The sequence below is a fragment of the Argiope bruennichi genome, chromosome 8 (assembly GCF_947563725.1).
Source record: "Argiope bruennichi chromosome 8, qqArgBrue1.1, whole genome shotgun sequence".
Taxonomy (NCBI): Eukaryota; Metazoa; Arthropoda; class Arachnida; order Araneae; family Araneidae; genus Argiope; species Argiope bruennichi.
The window spans coordinates 105121071-105144789 of record NC_079158.1 but is presented as its reverse complement, the minus strand read 5'-3'; the positions used below and the strand labels follow the sequence as shown (position 1 = coordinate 105144789).

The window sequence follows — 23719 nt, the reverse complement described above, 5'->3', positions numbered from 1 at the left end:
GATGTAGGATAACATCAATTCATTTTAATAGAAATACTTTTTACAATATATTTGATAAGTTATCTAATTGTTAATTACAATCCATTATAACATTCTTATTCTTTATATTGGTTATTTCCTAGTTATGTTAATAAAAGGCAGAAGATTTAAAAATGTTTTGAGTTGTAAAATTTAATGCCAATTTTGGTTGGGAATAAAGATTAAAATAGATTCTTATCAGTCTTTGCCAAAGGCTATTTTAGGTTTTGTTCAATATACTGAACATATTATAACTATGAAAAATGATCTAGTTGATATGGTCTAAATTTTAATATTGCCAACTAAAATTATAATAACTCATTTAACCATGGGTTTCAAATTTGTTTTAAAATGTTGTCTGTTTATTTAGCTTTGATATTCTATTTATTTTAAAATAATTACAGATGCTCCATCATCGCAGAACAACGAAACTGCTGACGCTCCAAGCAGCTCACCTAGAAATTCAACTCCTAATGCTACCCCCACATCTTCTGGATTAATTCCTTCTCGCATTTTGCCTATTCGTAGTATAATTCCTGTACCACTGTCTTCAGTGGCAGGTTTGCACAGTTTTGACTCTGGATTACCATGCAGTTCTGTATGGGCCTTGGAACCTTCACGGCGACGACATAATGCTGGAAATGCAAGATCTCAGCCAAATTCTGTGAGGAATAATAGCTTATTAACATCAAAAATCATATCAGAAATGATAATTTAGTTATTTTCAGTAGTAGTGTGTGTAAGAAGAATTGTTTAAAGTTGAAATATATCAATTCTCATATTTTGATCTTAAATGGAAATTTTGCTTGCTGTTACAAATTTATTGTAATATATTTTTTTACGATTTGTTTGCTTAGAAAAAAAATTTGAATCATTTTATATTTCTTTATGAGTAATAATCTCATAATTCGTTTATTAAATTTATCTATTTTAATATTAAACTTATCAATTACTTTTTAAATAATGTTTTAATTAATCTATTCATATTTCATTTGACTCTCATTTCAAGTTTTGTTTTTAAATTAATTAGTATACTTGTATAGATGAATTTAAAAAAAAAATCATTTTTTTTTTGTTTGCTTTTCTTTAAATCAGAATAATTTATGCTTTTTATATATATCTTTTTATGTATATTTGGATATGATAGATTGTTTTCTTATTTGTAAATAAAAAGAATATTAGTAATCTTTAAACTGTAATCATATACTATAAAAATCTTGCAAAATTGTTGAACATTGGCCATATTATAAGACTTTTTCATCATATATCAGTTTTCTTTGAAAATAAAATCCAATTTCGATTTTTCTTCTAAAAGTCATGTTAGAGTTATCTTTTTGTGTGCACTTTATAATATTGCTGAAGTTAGCTGTCTGATTAGTATTTTGATCCTTAAATTCTTTTGGCAATATGCCTAATTGCACCAAAACTAGAATATTAACCATGCAAATAACTTAATAACTCTCCTTTTCTTGTGATTACTGTCTGCTTTGTCTTTTTTTTACACTCTTCTTATCTGAGGATAATAATGTTATTCCCTTAAAAATTGACTAAATATTTTAATTAGGTGCAGCCATGTCTGTTATTTATCAGGTATGCATATGATTATCTATTAACTAATTTGGCAATACTTTTCTAACAATAAAAAGTTATGCTAATGTTTTTTTCTTCTTTTTTTTCTGATTAGATATTAAATTTGGGGAAACATGGTATTTAAATTTCTTGAAAACTTTCCAATGCTCAATTCGCTCAATTAATATTCCTAAATTTGCAAGGACTGTTAAAATATTCTACATTCATTTCAATATGTAATTTTTATTGAATATGAAAATTAATTTTCTGTGATTCTAGAAATATTTTTTGTATGTCTTTTTATGCATCCTATTATTATTGGACTCAGTTAAATTTTACTTCAAAAATATTTCTTAGCAACCTACTGTGAATCCGAATGCTCCAGGGCGTCAAGAAGATCAATTGCAACAAGTTATTAACAATATTATGATGTCTTTGATAAATCATGCTCCTTCACAAAGTAATTATATGTCAAAAATCTTCACTTTTGTGGGTACTCAAACTATTGTATAGTGCATTTTATAGTAAATTTTTTTGTAATGCAGGTGGCCAATCATCCCCAAATGTTGCTGTGTTTACTGCACGTGGTGATGATTCGGGACCTAGTGAGGGTAATAATGCATTGTTTAATGCTATCAGGGAAGTAACTCAAGAAGCCTCAAGAGTAAGTCTTTTTCAAGAAATTATTCTCTCTGTCTTTTTATGGTTATTTAAAATGCTTATTCAAAGACCGATCTCTAAAAATATCTGTGTATGAACTTTTGCTGAATTACGTCCTCATATTTCAGTGGAAAATAATTTAATTTCTTTTAGCCACTGCACCTGTGGCTATGACTGCAATTTATTATATATATATATATATATATATATATATATATATATATATATATATATATAAAGAAACTAAATATATTTAATTTTTATATTCAACTCCTTAAGAATTTTTAGAATTTGTATTTCTATTTTAAATAGTAATTAATAAATATTAAAGATTTTAGAGGAATAAACACATAGTCTTTAGTCTGTATCATATAAGTGAAATTTAGGAGTTCCATTTAGTTTACCATGCTCTAGAGTTTCCACTCTAGAGCATAGTAACATGTATTTTTTGTGGGAAAAATATGAAATTGGTATTTTAAGAGATTAAATACACAGTACACTCCTGCATATCCAACTTAATGTAGTGGAAGGGCAGGCCTTATAACAAAAAGGCAGGATAGGCTGGAGTTCTATTTCTTTTCCCACTAATATCAGGAAACACAGTTTTTATATCAAAACTCACTATAATACATATTTTCTTGCTTCTTATAGAGTACTAGCGTAATTTTTGTTTATCTCCAATTTTGAAATCTTCATTGTGGCACACTTAAAAAAAGTTAAGCATGGTGCAAGAACAATTTACGAATACTGTCCACACTGTGCAGTTATAATCAGGAACCACAACAACAATCTGTTATACACTGGTGAAACAATGAACAACGAGCAGAACACTTTTTTTTTTGCTGTCACAACTTAAATTTTGCCCAAAACACATAGGAGGATGGCAGCAGACACCTGTTTCCATTGCCTTGTCAATGTTGCCAATGCAACACTTTGCCCACCTCATTTAATTATGATAAAAGAGAACTAGGTCGGATAGTCATGATACCAGATACTGGAGAGTGTACTGTACTGTTTTGTAGGAAGACAACCTGAAGAGTTCTTCGGCTTTAAATATCTAATATTGCTCTGTTTCATGTTACAATTATACATAGATACAATAAACTATTACTTAAATTAGAATTTCATAATTTTCAGTCAGATAATTTTAAATAATTTTCATGGAGCAAACTGCAACATGCACTCAATGGAATGCCATCTCTCATGAGTATAACTGTGTATTTTTTAAAAAATATATATATATTTTTTTCTATTTGTTGTGGAAATATATTTGGTTTTGTGCAGATTTTGTAACCTTTGGGCATGCAGATTCACACCCACAGTGTTTAGGAATTGTGATATTCAAGTTTTTCTTAATTTTTTAATGAAATATATATGATCTAGTATTTGAATATTAAATCCTAATGTTATAATTTTTTTTTTTAAATTTCTTTAGAAATTATTCACCTAAATTCTAGGTATTACAAAGTTAAAAAGAGTCCAAAAATTTATCAATTGGAAAAAATTGTAAGTTGACCCATTAAAAAAATAAGACTTTGAAGCCAAGGCAATAAAAAATATATTATTTAAATAAGAACAGAATTTTTTTCTATGTGATAAAATTTCATTCATTAAAATTGATTGAGAGGGGGGGGGGAGGGTAAGGCATATAATAGGCTAAATGAGACTAAAATATGAGATAAAATTAAGGCAAACAGCAAAGCATATTACAATGATTTTAAGCAGCAGTATATAAAGATAGATTGTAACATTTACCTGTTAAGAAGTACAATGAAATAATAAAAAAAAAATTATCTTTAAAAGAATTAACTTTTACATTGGCAAAAATGCAACTAATGAGAGATGTTCTTAAACAAAATAACCATAATATTTCAACAGAAAGATATGCTTTGTTACAAATTATTTTAATTAATTTTGAAAATTGATTAAAATTGAAGAAATGGTTGCACAAAAATGAAGTTTATTTCACTGAAAAGCTATTTACTTTTATTTTAAGATGGCATAAAAATTATTTTTGTGCAGTGATATATTCTGAAATTTTGGTGCAGAAACATAAAATCTTTCTACCCTCATTTCACTTTCTTTAGATACTATTTAGTAATGCAATTAATCCCTCTAGGTGCTATGTGTGCTAAATTTTGTTTGAATTTGTCAAAGAGTGTGGAATTGTGTAAAGTTCAAACAGACAGTCATTCTGAAAAAATACATGAACAATAGATTATTGGTATTATTTAGTTTTTATATAATTGTCAAATAATATATATACTGGGAATATTAATAAACTAAGTTTTATTAAACTAATAAAATTAACTGATTATTAGCCAGCTTTAATAAAAATTTTCAGTAAAGGTTGACTTAAGTCAAGTGATTAAACAAAGAAGCATAGATTTGTATTGGTTTAATCTTTTTATCAAAAATTATAATGCATATTTCAATACTCATTACTTGTTATAAAAAAATTACACTTTACATATAATTTTTCTATGTATTCAATGTTTAAAAATATTCATCCAGTAAGCAATGCTTGGATGTATTTCAATCATTATGTAACAAGTAATAAATAAATAACAGATAAATTTTCAACCACTAAAATCGTATATTTAGAGACATGTATAACATTATCTGTGCATGGAGAGAATCAGTTTCTCAATGGCCTGTATTATTTCTTTGGTTTTTATTAAAATTAAGATTTTTCACTTGATTAATATATATGCATATGAAATATAAGGTTTGCTTTGAACTAGTTCTGCTACTTAAGGAAATATAACCAAGTGCATGTTCTTAGTTATTTTTCTTTCTTACCTTTTGGGGTCAGTTATCTTGTAAAATTGTTCATTAAATTGAAAGCAACCACGCATTTATTATAAATGGATTTATACAGGAAAATTTTGGGAATAATTTTAATGAATTTTTCTTTAAGCAGGCTGTCTTGCGTCAAAATGCCACTGGGGCAGCTTCAACTGGCTCAACTACATCTCCATCCAATGAGGGATATAATGAAACTATTCAATTATTAAATGTATGTATCTATGTTTATTTTTGTCTATTTATGTTTTATAAGTTTTAAAATAAAGTGATAATATTTGTTTTTAATCTTTTGAAAACCATTAGAAAGGTATATGAAGAATTAGAGAATTATTTGAAAATACATCTGCATCTTAAATGCCATAAAATATTATGCCTAAGCAAGATGTTTATATTTTGCTTAAAAATTAAAGTTCCTGTAAGTCACTCATTTGTTACAAATATAAAATAATGTTGGATTTTTAAAAATAAATCTTTTTAACATAATTTGTTGTATAGTAAATTCTGTGGTTTCCAAACTGTATAACATTTTTTGATGTAGTCTATTCAAATTAAGTGGAAAAACTGTTCCAACAATATCTAAAACTCTAATACAAATAAAACATTGTATATATTATTTTATTATGTATGCATTTTGCATGCAAATTGCATATATTATGAAATTATATACAAAATATTTATTTGACAAAATATGCAATTTTGCTATAAAATGTTAATGTAAGCCCCAGCACTTAACTCTTTTTTTTTTTTTTTTTTTTTTTTTAATATTCAACATATTTAAATATTGTCTTATAAAAAATTCTTTTATATGTTATGGAGAATATTTATCTTTCACATTAATCCACTGCGAAATTTACTACATTTTGATGTATTTTATTTTTAGTTTTTATTATTGATGAATTTCCTCTTTCATATTATGGCATTAATTTTTTTTTTTTTTTTTTTTTTTTTTTTACTTTTAGTTTGACTTTGTTTCTATAAGTTGAGAAATAATAGTTATTTTTAAGAGACTATCAAAAATTCTTCTGCAACTGTCTATCAAAAATTCTTCTGCAACTGTCCAAACTAAAAGTTTGCTCCCTCAATACCAATATAATTTATTTATCTGTGAAGCTGAAGCATTTTATCTTTAATTTATTTACTTTGCCTTCTGTCAAATTTTTGAAATTAACTTAACTTTGCATAATATAAAACTGATGAATTTTGCTCAGTTTAGAGAAATCTAAAAAAATTAAATAAATGGTAGGATTACAAATAACTATCCAGAAAGTATTCACATATGCAATAAGAATATATTCATTCTGTTATTGGTATTCTGATTACCAAGATTTTGATATTATTATATTGTATATTTTTATACTAGAAAACTATAAATTGAAAGTTTATTTATTTCTCAACTTCAAGATATTTTCTGTGGGATATGGCAGTTCAAGGGAACATTTAGAATAGAATTTTTTTCCCCAACCCATGAATCATTGAATATAAGTATAAGTATTTAACACTTAAAAAAATAAATATCTAAAACATTTTTCTAGATAATTGCAGTTAGCAAATCAGTTTATCATTTACATAATTCATCAACATTTATCTGTATGTTAAAAGATTTTTCATTCTCCTTTTAGACTTTAGAAATAGCCAATATGAAAGTTGCGGAGATTCTGAGGTCTATAGAATTCAGAATGGAAGGTAAATACTACTAAAAATATTTTATTTATTAGGATATTATATTTTCAACAGAAAAATCTCTTTATGCATCAAAGTTTTTTTTTTTTTTTTTTTTTTTCTTTTAAATCATATCTAGTAAAATCTTAGTATGCTATTAGTAGTGTTTTGCAATGTTACCTAATTAATTGTTAATGAAACCAATGAGAATTTATACTTGCAATGATTGTGAATCTGTATTTTCTGCTTTTAGTTTTTAATGTGGCAATAAATTGATATCTTAAAAAAAAATCCAGATTTATTTATTATTTAAAAAATCTTGGAAGTCGAATATTTATCCTGTTTTCTCTGCTTGTATGCAATTTTCTGTTTCCATTTCATAGTTATTAAAAATTGTTCCCTTTGCCATCATGATTCAGTCTAACAAAAATCTTCTGTAAAATCTTTAAAAGACTCTAAAGGCTTTTTTTTAAAATGAAATTTGTTGAACAATTCTTGATATTAAAAGGCCTCTAAATGAACACAAATCCATACTTAAGGTTTTTTTTTTGTGTGTGTGTGTGTGTGTGTGTGTGTGAATAAAAGAAAGAAACCTATGAATTATTGTATTTTTGTTTTAATGTCCACCCTTCTGTGACAGCTTTAAAATGTAATTGGCAATGTGGACTCTGAAATTGTCAAGCTATTAAAAAATAAAGTTTAATAAATTTAAGTATTGAATCGAGAAGAATACTAATATAAGAAAGTTGTATATAAATAATTCATGTGTTTTTCTTTCATAGCAGTCTAGTGCTTAAAATAAAATTTTATATATATAATATTTTTTTCTTAGTTCATTATTTATTGTTTTTGATTAACATTAATTTATTTATTACTTTTGCAAAGAATTATTTTTAAATGGCGTTCTGTTGATTTATGTAAGAGTGTTGTATTGACATAATTTGTATTAAAGAACAGTTTTTGTTTATAGCTATATAAGTTTATTTTGAAAACATAATATTTAGGTATAATAAATAAAATGTTAACATTTTTCTATCTGCCATTCAGCTTATCACCTGCTCCACTATCTTTTTTGCATAAATTTTTAAGCTTTTTGCTGTGTAGCACACATATTTTTAAAAATAAGTTAAGTTTAAGTTTCAAATTTTTTATTAAAACTTCTTTTTCATTTTGTTAGAATGATTAAAGCTTAAAGATATTGTTGGTTACAAATTTAAAATGTTTGGTGAAAATGAAATTATTTTGAGAGCTTAGCTTTAACATAAAGTAAATAATCTTAATTATACCACTGTTATAAATATGAATTTTAAGAAATTGGGAAATGTGTTGAATTTAATTACCTAATCTCTCATTATGCTATTTTTTATATCTTTTTGTATTGATTTTAATTTTTATTTAACAGGCGTTTTGGGAGACTTAATTGTATTGCTTGCCAATCAGTTCAGTTTAAAAGATATTGTTGATATCTCACATGGAAGATATGCATGTTTGGATAAAATTCAGCGTCCACTTCAAGTGTATTTAGAATGTAATGTCCTGCTTGGTGAAGATGCTACTCCAGCTAATGTTAATGTTGGTGTGAAACAAATTGCAGTGGATATTTTAAACTGTTTGAAATCATTTGTGGTATGTAAAATTAAATGCAGCTGAATTTTCTCAGCATAGCTTTAAAAAGGTATAATATTTCAAAATAATTTTATTATCAGTTATAATTCTACTCATTCTGTCAGAAAAAGTTACTCAAAATTATTTACTAAATCAAAAATTAAATGTTATGGTGAAGATATTTTAATAAAATATTCAATAATGGTTTCATTTATTTGAAATAATCATTTAATGTAGTATGGTGGACCAATGCCTTTTCTACCCTGATTTCCTGATTATTGAGCATTAATTACCTTTTCTGGGGACATCTGGAGAGTTTTGTTTATGAAATTTCAATTGTATTTACTGCGGATCTAGCTTGAATGTCAGTAGTTGTTGCATGTGTGAATGAAATATTTGACATTTTTGGCAGTGTACACTGTTGTTGGATGCAATTTTGAATAATTATTGTAAACACTGCACTTGCCTACAATGCCATCATGAAATATTGTCTTTTTTTTTTTCTCTATCTTTTATTTATGTCACATGCATTCATACATTCCCATACAATAAATGATTGTTTGAGATAAATGCACCACTGTTGAAAGTTTTCATTAAAATATCTTCGCTAGTGTAAAGATGGAAACTAAACTTGTTTCAGTTGAATTGAGACATCCTGTATTTATAACTAAAGAAAAAGATTGCAATATGGTTTTTTTTTAATGTGAATATTATTCATATTCTTGTTCGTATTCTCTTTTCTACCCTTCAAGTGGGTACCATGAATGTGGAATCATCTTATGTACATGATTTAAAGCACATATTTTTTCTTCTATCTTTTGTTGAAATTTTTTTTGTAGTATCAAGTAGGAAAGTATATTGATCTTGAGTCACCCTCTCCACCCACCCTCCATTGTTTGTTTTTTCTTCTTCTTTTTGACTATTCATCATTTTTGATCAATGAAAGCTGAATCTTGACTTAAGAAAATTCAACTGGATGTTACAAATAATTATTTTTAATTTAATGTCCTCTTAGCTATCATTAATTAATATTGCACCTTGGATGATTTTTGTAAACTTTGGCAGAGTGACAAAATTTTTCAAATAAAAATGAAGTCTCACTGGTTTTTTCATTTATAGAATGATTGCAAATTTGAAAAGTGTAAGAGGTCCTTATTTAAATTTAAAGAGAGTCCCTCCTCTTACATATGAATATCCTGTTATTCTACATATCCCGAATTAGTTTCTCTGTCTTCTGATGGTAGATGCATGTTCAACTATTTCTTTTGGGGTTTTACTCCTTATTAGGGTAGAAATTTCAACGTCAAAGGAAAAGTATATATATATATATATATATATATATATATATATATATATTTGTAATACTAAAATGTAAAAAGGGGTATTTGGATATACAATATCAATTGTAGTATATGCATTTTAATGTAGTTTTTCTTGTTTTTGCTTTCATTTTATTTTTGTTGAACAAATTTAATTATTTATTGACATTAATGAAACCTTAGGAAGTAACTGCTGATAGTCATTTTAAATTTTGATGTTTATACAACAAATTAAAAGATCTTTTTAAAGAAATTTGATATTTTTTTGGAGGGTTAGGAGATGGAAAGATATATATATATATATATATATATATATATATATATATATATAAGATACAGTATTATTATGTTCTGTTTTTTTAGGAGTATTTTAAAAGGATGTATGTTTTTAATAGTGCATATTTTTTTCTGGCAACAATATTAAAATCAATTAAAAAAAATTCAATACAATATTGGAGAAAATTAAAGTAAACATGAGTGTGCAACTGTCTTAAAAATACAATTAAGCTGTTAAGATTTAAATAGTCTTGATTTTGAAATATTCATATTATTTTTTGATGGATTTTTAGCTTTACTGCAGTGTGTTTCATTTAATTAACTTTTGCTGATTGCAATTAAATACGTTACATAGTTCGTCTCTGAGGTAGATTTTTTCATTATTTTGGCCGCATTTCAAGCTGTGCAGGTTGTGTAAGTTATTATTAATCAATATCTGAGCTATAATAGTTTCTTCAACAGTGTATTTCAATTCTTTAAATTTATGCTTTCACTTTCAGAAATTTGTTGATTGAAATCGTTATTTTTTTATGTTTATTTTATTATATTCAAATAGTAAATTTGTTTTGCCATTTTAGAGTGCAACAAGATCTCGTTGTGGAATGGATTATTCAGTAGCCTTATCTAATTTTGTTCACCAAAGTATTCACAAGTTGCTCATGGTAGTTCTTAACAAATCAGGTACTAGTAGTGAAAAATTGAACTTATTATTTAAATTTACTTGTAAATAATATTGTTGAATAAATGGAGTGTTTATTTTATATATGATTTATTTTCAGCAACTGCACCTGACACCTTTCGCACGCGGCTAGTTCAAACTTTTCAGAAAATTTCAAAGGATTTTCTTGCTTTAAATGAAAAGTATTCATTTAATGCCAATTCAAATTTGGAAGATTTTGTAAGAGAACTTATAGTAAGTTTCGAAAATATTTATATTTAAAGTTAGTCTTGTTGCTGATTGTTATTCATGCATTTAAAAAGATTGTCATATATTTAATGATATTTTAAACTCTAATTTCAATTCTAATTAATCTCCAAAGTTTTATCATAATTCAGCCCATGATAACATTATTCTAAAATATGCTCTTATTTCCTGGTCCCATTCTACCTTTTCTACTTAATTAATTCAAGAGAAGCTTTATAAAAATGTTTACATTTGCACTTTCACATGCTCCGTGTAAAGGGATAGAAAAATGTTCAGCACACACATTCTTTTAAAAGATTCCTGTGTTTCCCTTATCAGAATCAACATGTATGAGAAATCCCTATCAGAATTTTAATAGTATATAAGCACTGTAAAAAAATATTTCCCATATCAAAATACAATATATAAGACTAGGGATGAATGATTTCCCTCTCTTTCGCCTTCTGCTTTTGTGTCTCAATGTGAACAGACATGCCTGTTCTGTGCTGCTTCTGCCTCCCGGGATGGAAATAAAGCAAATTTAAAAGATCGAAAGTCTCTTCACTGTCTTCGAAACTACCTTCTGCTTCAAAAATTATGCTTACACGCACACACACACGATGGTAATGATATTATATTAAAAAGATGTGCCTCCTACTTATTGTAGCTTTACATCCTCTAATAGAATTCTCCAGCAATCCTTTCAAGTTTATTGCACAAACTCTTGTTGCTTTACTCTCTGCAATGAAACTATATATTAAGGTGGCCATAGCTACAAATTTTTTTCCAAAAGTTAAAATTTTGTTGCTGTCATCCCCCCCCCCTCCCATCCCTGCTCTAACAACAACAATTTTTTTTTTATTTGAATGGGATAATTACTAGGTAACATTCAGGTCACTTGAAGTTAGAACAATCCTTGAGATAATATGATTTTTTTAAAAATAATTAGCAATTTATATAAGGGAACAGTCCAATCTCTTTTACACTTTTTGGCTGGATGATCTGGCAATGGTCTGTAAAACAGTTTTTTTTTTTTTTTTTTTTTTTGAATTAGTTTGACACCTCTTCCTGCAGCAACATTGATAACAACTGTCTTATCGAACTTTTCAATTCTAGTTTTCTAACCGAGATCTTTCTTCCGTGTTGAAGGGTCTTTGTGGAGGAAATCATATCCGTTGGAAAATATCATGAAGAAAATTTTTGTAATGGGATTTATGAATGATGAAGGCTTATTGTATGTAAAGAAAGCAAAATTATTTAATTGGAGAATTATCTGTTTAGTTGGGTTTTTTTCTTCATGTTCTTCATTTTTATCTGCTTTAAGCATAACTTGAGTCATATTTGTTTTAATAATAGTTGGAACATTGTCCAACTAAGGATAAGGAATCAAATAAGGATGTAGCCACAATTTCAGGAGATAAGTATCAGAGATGGTTTGAAAATTTTAAGCAACTTTACTCATTTCTGGATCAATATTCTGATAATTTATCAGGCGATGCCTGATTAGAAAATCATGATAAAGTTCTTTAAGCCTAAGCTTTGTTAATGAATAAGACATCAAGACTATGGCGTTATAAAATCACAGAAAGGAAAATATTTGGTAGAACAAAACTGATTGACAGGAATGAAGGTCACCAATAATGCAAGTCTGCCAGGAAATAAAATAACTAATTTTTTGAACTGGAAAAATTAATTAGATGAAAAATTCCAAAACTTAAACTTAATGGACAATTAGGATCACCTCACAGTTTTCTGATTGAGCTATAATTTTTCACATACACACACATTTGTTGATAAAAACAAGATAGATGTTGGGTATGGTGTGGTAAGAACTAAGATTTTAGAAAGTTTCAAAATAAAGATCTTTTTATTATACATGTTAGCCCAACCAAAGTTATCCGTGCTAACATGATTTACTTCGGATGCTTTAAATAGTGTTTAATACAATGCTTTGACATTGAAAAATATTTTTTATTAATGATTTTGCAAGCAGTTTAAAAAATATTCTACATCAAATAAAATTAACAAAAAAGTTTGAAAATACAGAAAAAAATATATAAAAGTTTTGAAGTAAAGAAATTCATGAAAACAAATTTAAATATATTAAAAGACTTTGAGAGGTGATATTTTATCACAGATATCATAAAAAAAGTTAATTTTTTGGGGGGATGAATAAAAATGCTAAGTTGATTTCCTTTTGATATTTTCTTTATATCAATATATAATCTTTCTTTGTCTTGAAAAGTATATATATTATATATATAACACATATATAATGAAGTTGCTAGAAATGTAGAAGACTGACAGATGCACAATTAAGATGATGAAGAAAATTTCAATCACATAAATAATCAGTTTTTGAGACTTCACTAAAATATTTTATATACATTAAAAAAAATTAATATAGTTATAAGTTAAAAAGTGAATTTCTTAATGATTGATCTCATTAAGATTATATTCTTTTTCATAATACCTTTCTATAAACTCAATTATTTAAATATATCAAACATGCTAGAAACAGATTAATATCATATTCCTTATCTTTTTAGAGAAGGTTTTTATCAAAACTTTTTAAATTTTTATCTGCAGGTTGAATTCGTTTTCATCTATCATGTTGATTATATTCAACAATATGGCTGAAATTTGTGTTTAACTTAGTGAAAAGAAAGTCTAAAATGACTTTTACTTGTTGCATTTGGAATGAGAAATTGTATGATCCATCCATTGCTATAGAAGATCAAATACTATAGCTAAATAATTTGTTTTCATTGAGTTGCACAAAATAAATATTTATTTAGAGAAATATGGATTAATTTTAATTCTAATTAAACTGTGTGTCTCCTTTGGGGAGGGGGGGATTAAAAAAATCTGATTGGAAATTGTGAATTCCAAAGATATTTGACATCTATGATAATTTTGGCTCTTGAATATTCTATAATAGTTGTGAAAATCCCCCCCCCCTTTTTTTTCCCAGTTAAAAGTATCTTTCCCTTACTTTCTTCAAACTTATTCCTCATGAAAATGAAAAATGAACAAACATGAAAACTATCCATTTTTAATCTTCTTGCATTATTATTGTGTAGTGTTGTTAGAAGATAATTGTCTTCTAATTATATAATATATAAGGGCCCGTTAGAAAATTAGTTGCACTTCTTGAGCAAATAAGATAGAATTGAAATAATATAAAGAAGCTTTCTTACAAAAACTTTTTTTTGGGGTTAATCACCTGATTTGTTAAACATTTATTAGGTTATGGAATTTTTTTCCCTGTGGCTTTTGTGAAGAATTCTCATTTTACTTTCTATAAAAACTTGTGGATACTCTTTACCACTTCATTAAAGTAGTATTGTCACTTTGCTTTTTTTTTTTTTGCATGAAATTAATTAAATTATTTGGACAAAATTGGGCTGTAAGGATCACATGCTTCCTCCCTGTTAAACTTTATAAAAATTTTAAATTTGTGTTGTCATATTGTTATGCAAAAGCTAATGTAATTTGGAAGTTTTTCTAGCCATTGGTTTTCAGAGGAATTTTTCTTTGTAATTTCATCAAAATTTTGAAGCAAAACCTTTTGCCTAGAATTTGGTATATGTCATTTTTTTTCTTAAGAAAAACAGTGTTATTTTACCAGCAAATGAAATTGCTTTGAAACTTTTTGAAGCTTTGTTGTTATTATTTATACTATTACCACAAATTATTGGCGAAATATCCTTATGCAGAGACCTGTTAACAACTTTTAACTTTATGATATTATCAAGTCTATATTTCTTTTATGCTTATTATTAATTTTGTGCAGGATCCTTTGACAAGTGCTATTGGCCATTCATATCGTGGAACAATCAATTTATGGATAATGAATACTATGCAAAGATTCATGAGAACATTTGGTCCTGAGGGTTTAACATCCAACTCAGCACAAAGTAAAATTGATCCAGACGAACCTAAATCATGTGCTCCTGATCAAAACAGAGCTGCCAGAAATATTGTAAGTATATTTTTGAAGTTATTTTGATTGTTAAATGTAGTATATATTTTTCAATTTGTATGCCTTTATTATAGTTGAGATGCATTACATTTTCTTTCTAAGATTTTAAAATATTGGGTGCATAATATTTAAAAAAAAAAAAAAAAAAACCCTTCTTAGAATGGTAATTAATTTGAAATTGTTGATTTATAGTGGGTAAATATACAGTGTCCTTAATGATTTATTGAAGTCTTTGTTTCTGTAAAAACTGAATATTTTTTTGTCTGTGAATTTTAATACTTTCATTTATATTAATTGATCTTAATCAGGTTAACTTTTAACATGTTATTTAATGTGAATAGTTTCTTTTTCCTTATTATTCGTTGATATGTAGATTCTGCATTGCTCTGGGACATAATTCCCCCCCCCTTTCCTTTTTTTTCCCCTAACTGAAAATTGCCTTTCTTATACTTCAGCAATTTTGAGCAAAAGTCTGCATACTTATCAACAGTATTAGCAGTAAAAATTTACATTACTGCTAATAGTAATTATTGATAGTTACTTTCTGTAATCTTGTATATGAGAAATAGCTTTTGAAAAGAATATCTTTGTATTCTTAAATGGATACTTTATATATACATATATTTTATATTTAAAATGAGGATTTTTTTTTTTGTACAAAGATTTTGTACTTTAATTATTACAGTAAGTAGCAGTTTCTTAATAATGTTTTTTTTTCTAAATTTATTGAATGATATTTTCTATTAACTATCTTTTATTATATGTATTTTTATACATTGTAAGAAATTATATTTAGTTGAAACTGAAAGCAAAATTACTATAAATCCCATGTAAAATAGGGGGAAAATAGCCTTAAAATGTTTTAAAAAATTATTAGCTTTTTTATATAGTATGTGTGTGTGTGTCCTTTAACTGTACCTAAAATTAGTAAAAATAAATAAATTAGTAAATTATATAAATGGAATTTGCTTTGAAATATTTTTAAAAATTGCAAACGTGATTTTATTTTTTTAACATTCAGTTTATGTGTGATCATTCTATTTAATTAATTTATTTTATGTATATAAAATTTAGCAAACATTTTTAATAAAACCTGGCTTTATAATGTGCATTTCATATTCTTAATTCTTTCTGAAAAAAAAAAAAAAAGAAGAAAATATTTGCTCATTTTAAAATTCAGGTCATTTACAAATTTTCTTAAACCAGCACACATATTAGCACATGTGCTGAAACTGCTGCATACATTCCTGAATATGCAAACGCAAAAATAAATTATATTTAATTCTGAAGATTAATAACTATGATTTGTTTTTCTTAGGCTGGAGTGCGAAGGAGAAACTTTGTAGAGGCATTGGGTGTCAATGAAGCCTTAGCTAGTGGTCTTACAAACACTAGATCTGCACCAACTTTGGCAGCATTTGCTCGCATTGCTGAACAGACCAGTGCCCTTCTCAGAAACAATGCTCAGTCTAGTGATAGCAATTCTCAGCCTCGCAGCTTGAGAGAAATGATAATAAATTCTGATTCTTGGCATAATGCAGTTCCAACTGTAAGTTTTTATAATTTTTTTAAGCTTGTTTTTTTTTTTTATTGAAACTAAAACAGAAAAATGCATCTAATACAGATTATGCATCTAATATAAATAAGGATGCATACTTTTTCGTGCACCACACTTTGATCACTTTGTTACCTGTGGTGGATAATTAATCACCATTTTAATAGCCATTTTCAACTATCTTATCAGTTAGACTTAAAGCACTGAAGCAGTGTGCACCAGGGTTTTGAAGTATCAGAGAAAACTATCTGATTGCATTTTTATAAATTTAGAATGAGATAAAAACAATAATTGTTTCATAGAGAAGGCAAATATCAACAGCTTCCTGTTTGCTCTTCATTGCTGTCATGTAAAAAAAAAAAAAAAAAAAAAAAAAAAAACACCACTTCATTCCTGAATTAGATAGCGGCTTTGCTTGTATATTTTCCCTGATCAATTATGGAAGCTTCAGGAAAAATCCCATATCTTGTTTTCCCATAAAAATATCTCCAAAATTCTTGTACTTAGAGAACCTTCGTTTTTGCCCCTAAATTCTTTGCCCTACAGCCATGAAGGTTGCTGACTTGATATCTCTTCAGTATCCATAAACTACTGTAAAACTCTCTTCTTTGCTAAGAAACTACATGTGATGAGAAGCAATATTACAGATTCCAGGGTGCATAGTGTGAAATGAATGCAAAAATTAAGCACTTTTTAAGGATCATAGGATTTTTTTTGTCTTATAATAAATTATAATTTTTACAAATTTTTTTTTAAATGTCTGTTTTTAAATTTTTAAAAATTTTAATCTTTGATTAAAAAACAACTTTTCAAATTTTAATTGATGTTTGGATGTTGAATCCAGCCTCATCATTTTTTAAAATTGGTAACATTATCTTCAACAATAATTAATGCAAAGAAACTCTCAAAATTAGAATTAAGAGCAAAATGAATAAAATCAATATATGTTACAAACATTAAAGATTCAAATAATTGGTAAATTCGACAAAAATGTGTTTATAAAATTATTTTCACAAGATATTGGGCAAAATTTTTTTTGCTAATTATACAAAACAAACAAACAACAACAAAAAAAAACTATAATAAATTTCATATAAGCTCAGAAAAATTAATTTATTAATACTAGATATGCTGACAGATTCTTCTCAGAATAATTTTAAATTTAAATTATTTTTTTTAAATCAGAAAAAATACAATTAAATAACTTTTACATGTTAATAATTTTTACTTTTTTTTATGTGTACAATTTTAAAAAGTACACACAAAAAGTAACTGACTGCTTCCCTTCCCTAATTTTTAAAATACTCAACCCAAAATTTTAAAATTAAAATGACAAAAATCTGACAGTATTATTTTGTATTTATAAATTAAATTAACTAATGCATACAGCTTTTATTTTAACTTTATTTTTGTTAAAAAAAATGGATTATATAAGACATTTTCTATTCATATAAATATTTATATTTATATGATTATTATATTATATTATTATTATTCATATAAATATTTATATGAATAGAAATAATAAGCATAGAAACAAGAACACATTTATTACAACTAATTAGGTAGGTAAGTAGGGAAACATTATTATTATAGTTAATTTTACATTTTTCAAAAAAAGTTCATTGGCAATTTCAAATTGTGACATTTCAGTGAAATATCCTTTGCTAAATTAGCTTTTCGTGACAGTTCTTTAATTTCTACAGTGTATAGTATACATGGGTTGCTGAATATATTCAAGGGAAGGTTGGTAGCATACATTTTCTATGGAGGATAACTTACAACTGTTGTATGCAATACTTTCCGCTTTGTGTTCACTAATGGATTGTAACAAGCGGCAAACAAATTCACAGAAGAATGTCGAAAAATATTGTATAAACACCGTTAAGAAGATGTAAAAATAAATTTTGTGCCATAATATTCCTTATGTTATGTGGGAAGTTTGTTAGAAATTTTAACTTTTAAATTGAATTTCTAATTAAAATTTTATAATTTCCATCCTTAGTAAGCCTCTAATATCCAATTACCTGCTAAATTTCACGTCCCTTATTTCGGTGAAGCTCGGTATTAATCGGGCATATACCGAGAAATAAAAATTCTGCGGGGAAACAAAATAAATAAATAAAAATAATAATAATAAAATAAAACATGTAAAAGTAACAAAAAGAGAAGAAAAAAACTTTTAAAAAATGATATAATTTAAATCATAAAAGTTTCTTAACACTTTTTTTTATTTCTTTTAAATTTTAAATATCAAACCTAGCAGAATTAAAAACAAAACAAAACAAAAAAAAACTATTATTTGACAAGACTGGTTCAACAAATGATAATTTTCAAAGAAATGGGGACATTTAACAAAGTACACCACAAAAGAAATTATCGAAAACTTCCGTCTTGAAATTAAAATTTCAACTCACTAGATGTTGCGCAGTCAACTAAAATAATTTTTATAATCACAATAAATAATCGTATTATAAAATCCCTTTTGCAGTTGTTCAAAATCGCTCAAAACAACACATTAACGCGAATGATGATTGAATATGCAATGAGGCTTCATGGTAATCAGAATAAAAGCAGTTTAATAGCATAAACATCTTTCAAGTATACTTTAGAATAACTTCTCTCATCCCTGATGTATCTATTTCTTTTACACACAATACTGTCTTATTTTTCGTTGATCAGAGCTAATCTGCGTTGTAAGAACACATAAAGAGTTGAACATAAAATCATCAGGCATAAATTATTCGCTACTTAGAACACTAATTACAAAAGAAGTTCAAAAGCTTTTCTAGTTGCAACTAGTTCGGCATATTTCGTATTTCGTTCATTTGGAATAATCATTCCAATCAATTTACACTGGTGCCATTGTTGAAAAAAAAGTTAATTAAGCATTTTCTTAACACGGGTTGAACCGGTTTTCTTTTTTGATATAGTCAGTAAATAAAAATTTATGACTTGTACCGATTTATTGTATTCATCGCCTATGGGAAAAAATGAATATCTTCTTTGCACTTTTCGAGAAAATTAAGCACTTGTAAGGACTTTTTTTCCACAATTAAGCACTTTTAATGTGCTTAAAATGATTTTCAAATTTAAGAACTTTTTAAGGACTTTTCATGACATTAGGCATCCTGGATTCATAACAAAATTTATTAAAACTTAAATTTTCAACCAAAAAATAAATAGAAAACTTATCTCTGTATCAAACTGTGCTTTTCTATAATTTTGATAATTAGAAATGAAAGAAAAGGGGAATAATAGAACCACAAATTTTATATTAAATGAGCAGTTCTTGATTTTTCTGAGAGATTTTATCAGCTTATGATCACTGAATTACAAGACATACACAGTGATTTCAATTTTTTGTTTAATGCCATAAAAAAACTGATTTTGTACTTTAAAAAAAAAATTAAGTATTTTTGCATGAAAATTCTTTCAGAATATCATGCAAAATGGATATTGACTAAAGAGTTATCAAAAGACCGTAATTTGATTTAGTTCTAAAATTATTAAAAATTTGAAGGAATAAAAATGCTCAGGTTCATATTTTCCATGTCTGAAGTACTTGTACCATATTTAGTGGCTCTAGGCCTGGTGCTTTACTCTGCAGATTGCTGATAAACAATTTTACATTTTTACTAGAGATTATTATTATGCTTTTCATCCTCTATGCTAATATTTTAAAAAAATAAATAAAATTGTTTCAATTTAATAATAGTTTGATGTTTAAATTAAAATTTCTGTTTCAGAATTGGGTCCCTATAATTGCCAGAGATGTGCAACGTCAGAGGAGACAAGCTGCCCAAGCACCTTTTAGTAATGCTTACTTAAGTGGTATGCCATCCAAAAGAAGGAAGGTACAATATTTTATATGAACATTTTATAAACAAGTGTTATAAAGTAACAAACATGTTTATAAAAGAACTGTTGAATTTGAAATTTCTCCAATCTTGATTATTATTGTTAGCAAATGCAGTTAAGTTGTTTATTAATCAAGACTCATTGTTCTGTTTAAAAATTTTGTAATAAAAATATTCATTAAGTAGGAGTTTGTAAATTAATTTATAAAATTTACTTATCCATTTTATTGGTCTCAACATATGTTTTAAACTTGAAGAGGGGGAATCAGCAGAAGTGGTTTCCAGAAATTATTTATTGCACTCTCTTATAATGGTATGATCATTTCTCCTATGCATGAAATTGTAGACCTAAGGAGGCATTGGAGAGCAATACTTGTGAAATGTGCTATAAGTCTAACATTTTAATTGAATCTATCGTATGAATATATATTTTGGACACCATTTTTTTTCTTACTGAATGTAAACAAAATTTGATATGGAACAACAGTTATACTAAACAAAAGATAATGTCCTTGTAATAAAGCTCCCCTCCTATTGCTTTGAGAATTAATTTTTATTTATTCCAGTTTCAATGAAATTAGCTGACAGAAAAAAGAATAATATGTTTTACTTTCTCATATATGAAGTATAAAGTGTTGACTTTATGTCAGTCTATATTTTCACAAGCATGCAAATTCAATAATATTAAAAAAAAAAAAAAATGCTTTAAGTATATGACTTTTAGTATGTGGTTTTGTGCATGTTATATATATGTAAATTCATATTAAATTTACATATATATAACATGCACAAAACCACATACTAAAAGTCATATACTTAAAGCATTTTTTTTTTTTTTTTTTTTTTTTTAATATTATTGAATTTGCATGCTTGTGAAAATATAGACTGACATAAAGTCAACACTTTATACTTCATATATGAGAAAGTAAAACATATTATTCTTTTTTCTGTCAGCTAATTTCATTGAAACTGGAATAAATAAAAATTAATTCTCAAAGCAATAGGAGGGGAGCTTTTTTACAAGGACATTATCTTTTGCAGTATGGAGATTAAAAAACATGAACATTTTTTCAAATAAAGGCTCTGTAAAATTTTTATTAAATAGTAATGGGAGATTTTGAACAGAGACTTGAATGTATATTACTATACTATATATATTTTGCTGATAAAAATCGAGAATGTGGCACAATAAAGTTTTTATTTTTTTAAAAATTGAAATTCAGATAAGCTAAAGTAATTTTTTTAAATGCTTTAGGCAGTCAAAAAAATTGTATATTATTTAAGATAGTTTAGAATGAGAGTGGAAAGATAGAAGAAATTATTCCTGATTTAAAAAAAAAAAAAAAAAAAAAAAAACACTTATATTTAATTAAGAACTTAAATAGAAACATAATATATAAAACATAGAAATTTGAATTAGTTCTTACTACAAAGTGTGGCTTTAATTATTTCTTTTCTATTTAGCACATGATTGATCTGCATTCTTATAAAGATATGTATAAATTATTCACTAATTCTAAAGAAATTCTGAAAAAGTAAATCAATCTAAATATTATTACTAGTAGAATTTCCAATTACTTTTCCCATTAATTTTTGCAAAAAAAAAAAAAAAAAAAAAAAAGTGAAATTTTATTTTTTGCATGGATTGGGGCCTTGATGATTGAAATAATGCTGAAATTTTTATTAGTAATAAAGATAAAATTAATTTACTATTCTTCCCAGCTTTTAAATCTATTACCTGATCAGCCTGTTAAAATAATCTTATGTATTGTGTTGCAGAATATGTGAAGGTTAAATTTCATTTTTTAAGTTCTTGTAAGAGGAAGAAAAAAAATTGCACATTTGATAACATATATATTAAATGCATTGTATGAGTGTGTGGTTTCATATTTATAACAAATGATAAAAAAAAAGTTTTTAAGATTATTTTTCCATTTAGTCTGTCCAGTAGCCCTTGTTAAGCAATGATATCCTGAGATCCTCTAAATTCTAATATAATAAATCTGCATAATATAGGAAAAAACTGTTTGATAATATTTAAAAATTCATTATTGATGTTAGCTCAGTTAATCTCTTGAATCTCTAATGATTATAAATAAAATTGTCAATGCATCTTTTTAATACAGTAAGAGTATGAATATTTTCTTTCACAAGAATAGTATGCTTTTGACATAGTATAACTAAAACTTATTTTTGTATTGTAAATAGCCTTCCTATCAGCTTCCTAGAGTTGTTTCAGAGAATATAAAACCTTTTAGTACATGCATCCAAAATTTAGAAGTGTAAAAATTCAATATAAAGTGGAATAAATTTCAAAAAAATAAAGAATTATGAGGCTTTATTCATTTTGAATAAGTACTTAACAGAAATTTTGTTTATTAAAAATTGTGATAAAATCAATTTTATACAAAATTTTCTGATTTTTTTGTTTTATACCAGAGAAACTTATATAAAAATATATAGCAAGAATTTACTTTTTTTTTTAGTGGTTATATTTTACATTCATCTAATTCAACTTTTTACATATAGATAATGACAAATGGCAACACAACTTTGCTGGAATCTTCCAACAATGCTCTATCAGAAATGCTACTGCAAGCCATAAGCAGTGCCAATGTTAAACCTACATCTAACATGGAAGAACTGAAAAAGGATGCATTGCAAAATTCAACTTTACAGACATCGTTCAATAAGCACATGAAGAATGCTATTCAAGAAAGACTGCAACAAGATCTTGATTACTGCTCGGAGCGATTCCCTAATTCTGAAAAATATTTTAAATAGATCTCCCTCCCTGCACTGTATACTGTCACTTTCTTCCTATGTTCACTATTTGGGATCACAGGGGAGATCTAAATTATAAGTTTTGAGATGTGGCAGTCTTTTTTTTTTATTTTGTCTCTTAACGAGTTGTAAGATTTTTATTTTGTCTGAACTTGATCTAGCATTATTCGACTCTCTGGTCACACTGCTGTAATTTTTCATAACTTTAAACACTTTAGATTATAGTGTACTGTGATTTTTGTGAGTTTTTAAGTGTTTTATGTAACTTTTGAGCTGATGTGAGTATGAGATCAGTTAGATCATGATTGCAATCTCTTTGTAACTGACTATGCAATTTCTAGTATCAATAAAATATTATGTTAATATCAGTTTTGTTCTTTATTAATTAATAAACTTAAAATTTTGTAATTGAAATATTTTTTTATTTTGATACTCTTCCCCCTCCCCCCCCTCTTTTACTTGTAACTTGTAAATTTAAGTCAAATTTTTATATTGTGATTTTCATATATTTAAAAAGAAACTTAATAAAGAGCTTGCTGGTATTTTTTTTTTAATTTCTAAATATATTTACAAAAATAATAGAACTCAATTTTTTTGAGCAGATCTGATCCAAATAATTGATGGGGAGGATTTCTTGGGGAAAAAAAAAGTACAATTTGCTTATAACATATACATTTTATTAATACAAAAATATTGTTTTATATATTTAAGACAGAT

At 26.3% G+C, this 23719-nt stretch overlaps 1 protein-coding gene across 1 annotated transcript in view; it reads left to right on the top strand.

Moving 5' to 3' along the window:
* The window catches only part of LOC129980861 (large proline-rich protein BAG6-like), a 46040-nt gene extending 22670 nt beyond the window's left edge, over positions 1-23370 (top strand). The window contains exons 15-26 of the mRNA XM_056091300.1: positions 423-682; positions 1945-2047; positions 2133-2251; positions 5168-5266; positions 6675-6738; positions 8117-8340; positions 10493-10595; positions 10694-10827; positions 14615-14803; positions 16122-16352; positions 20108-20215; positions 22748-23370. Of these exons, the coding sequence (XP_055947275.1) occupies positions 423-682; positions 1945-2047; positions 2133-2251; positions 5168-5266; positions 6675-6738; positions 8117-8340; positions 10493-10595; positions 10694-10827; positions 14615-14803; positions 16122-16352; positions 20108-20215; positions 22748-23002 (1889 nt within the window). The 3' untranslated portion in view covers positions 23003-23370. The remainder of the gene's footprint in view (positions 1-422; positions 683-1944; positions 2048-2132; positions 2252-5167; positions 5267-6674; positions 6739-8116; positions 8341-10492; positions 10596-10693; positions 10828-14614; positions 14804-16121; positions 16353-20107; positions 20216-22747) is intronic.
* Positions 23371-23719: the final 349 nt, after the last annotated feature.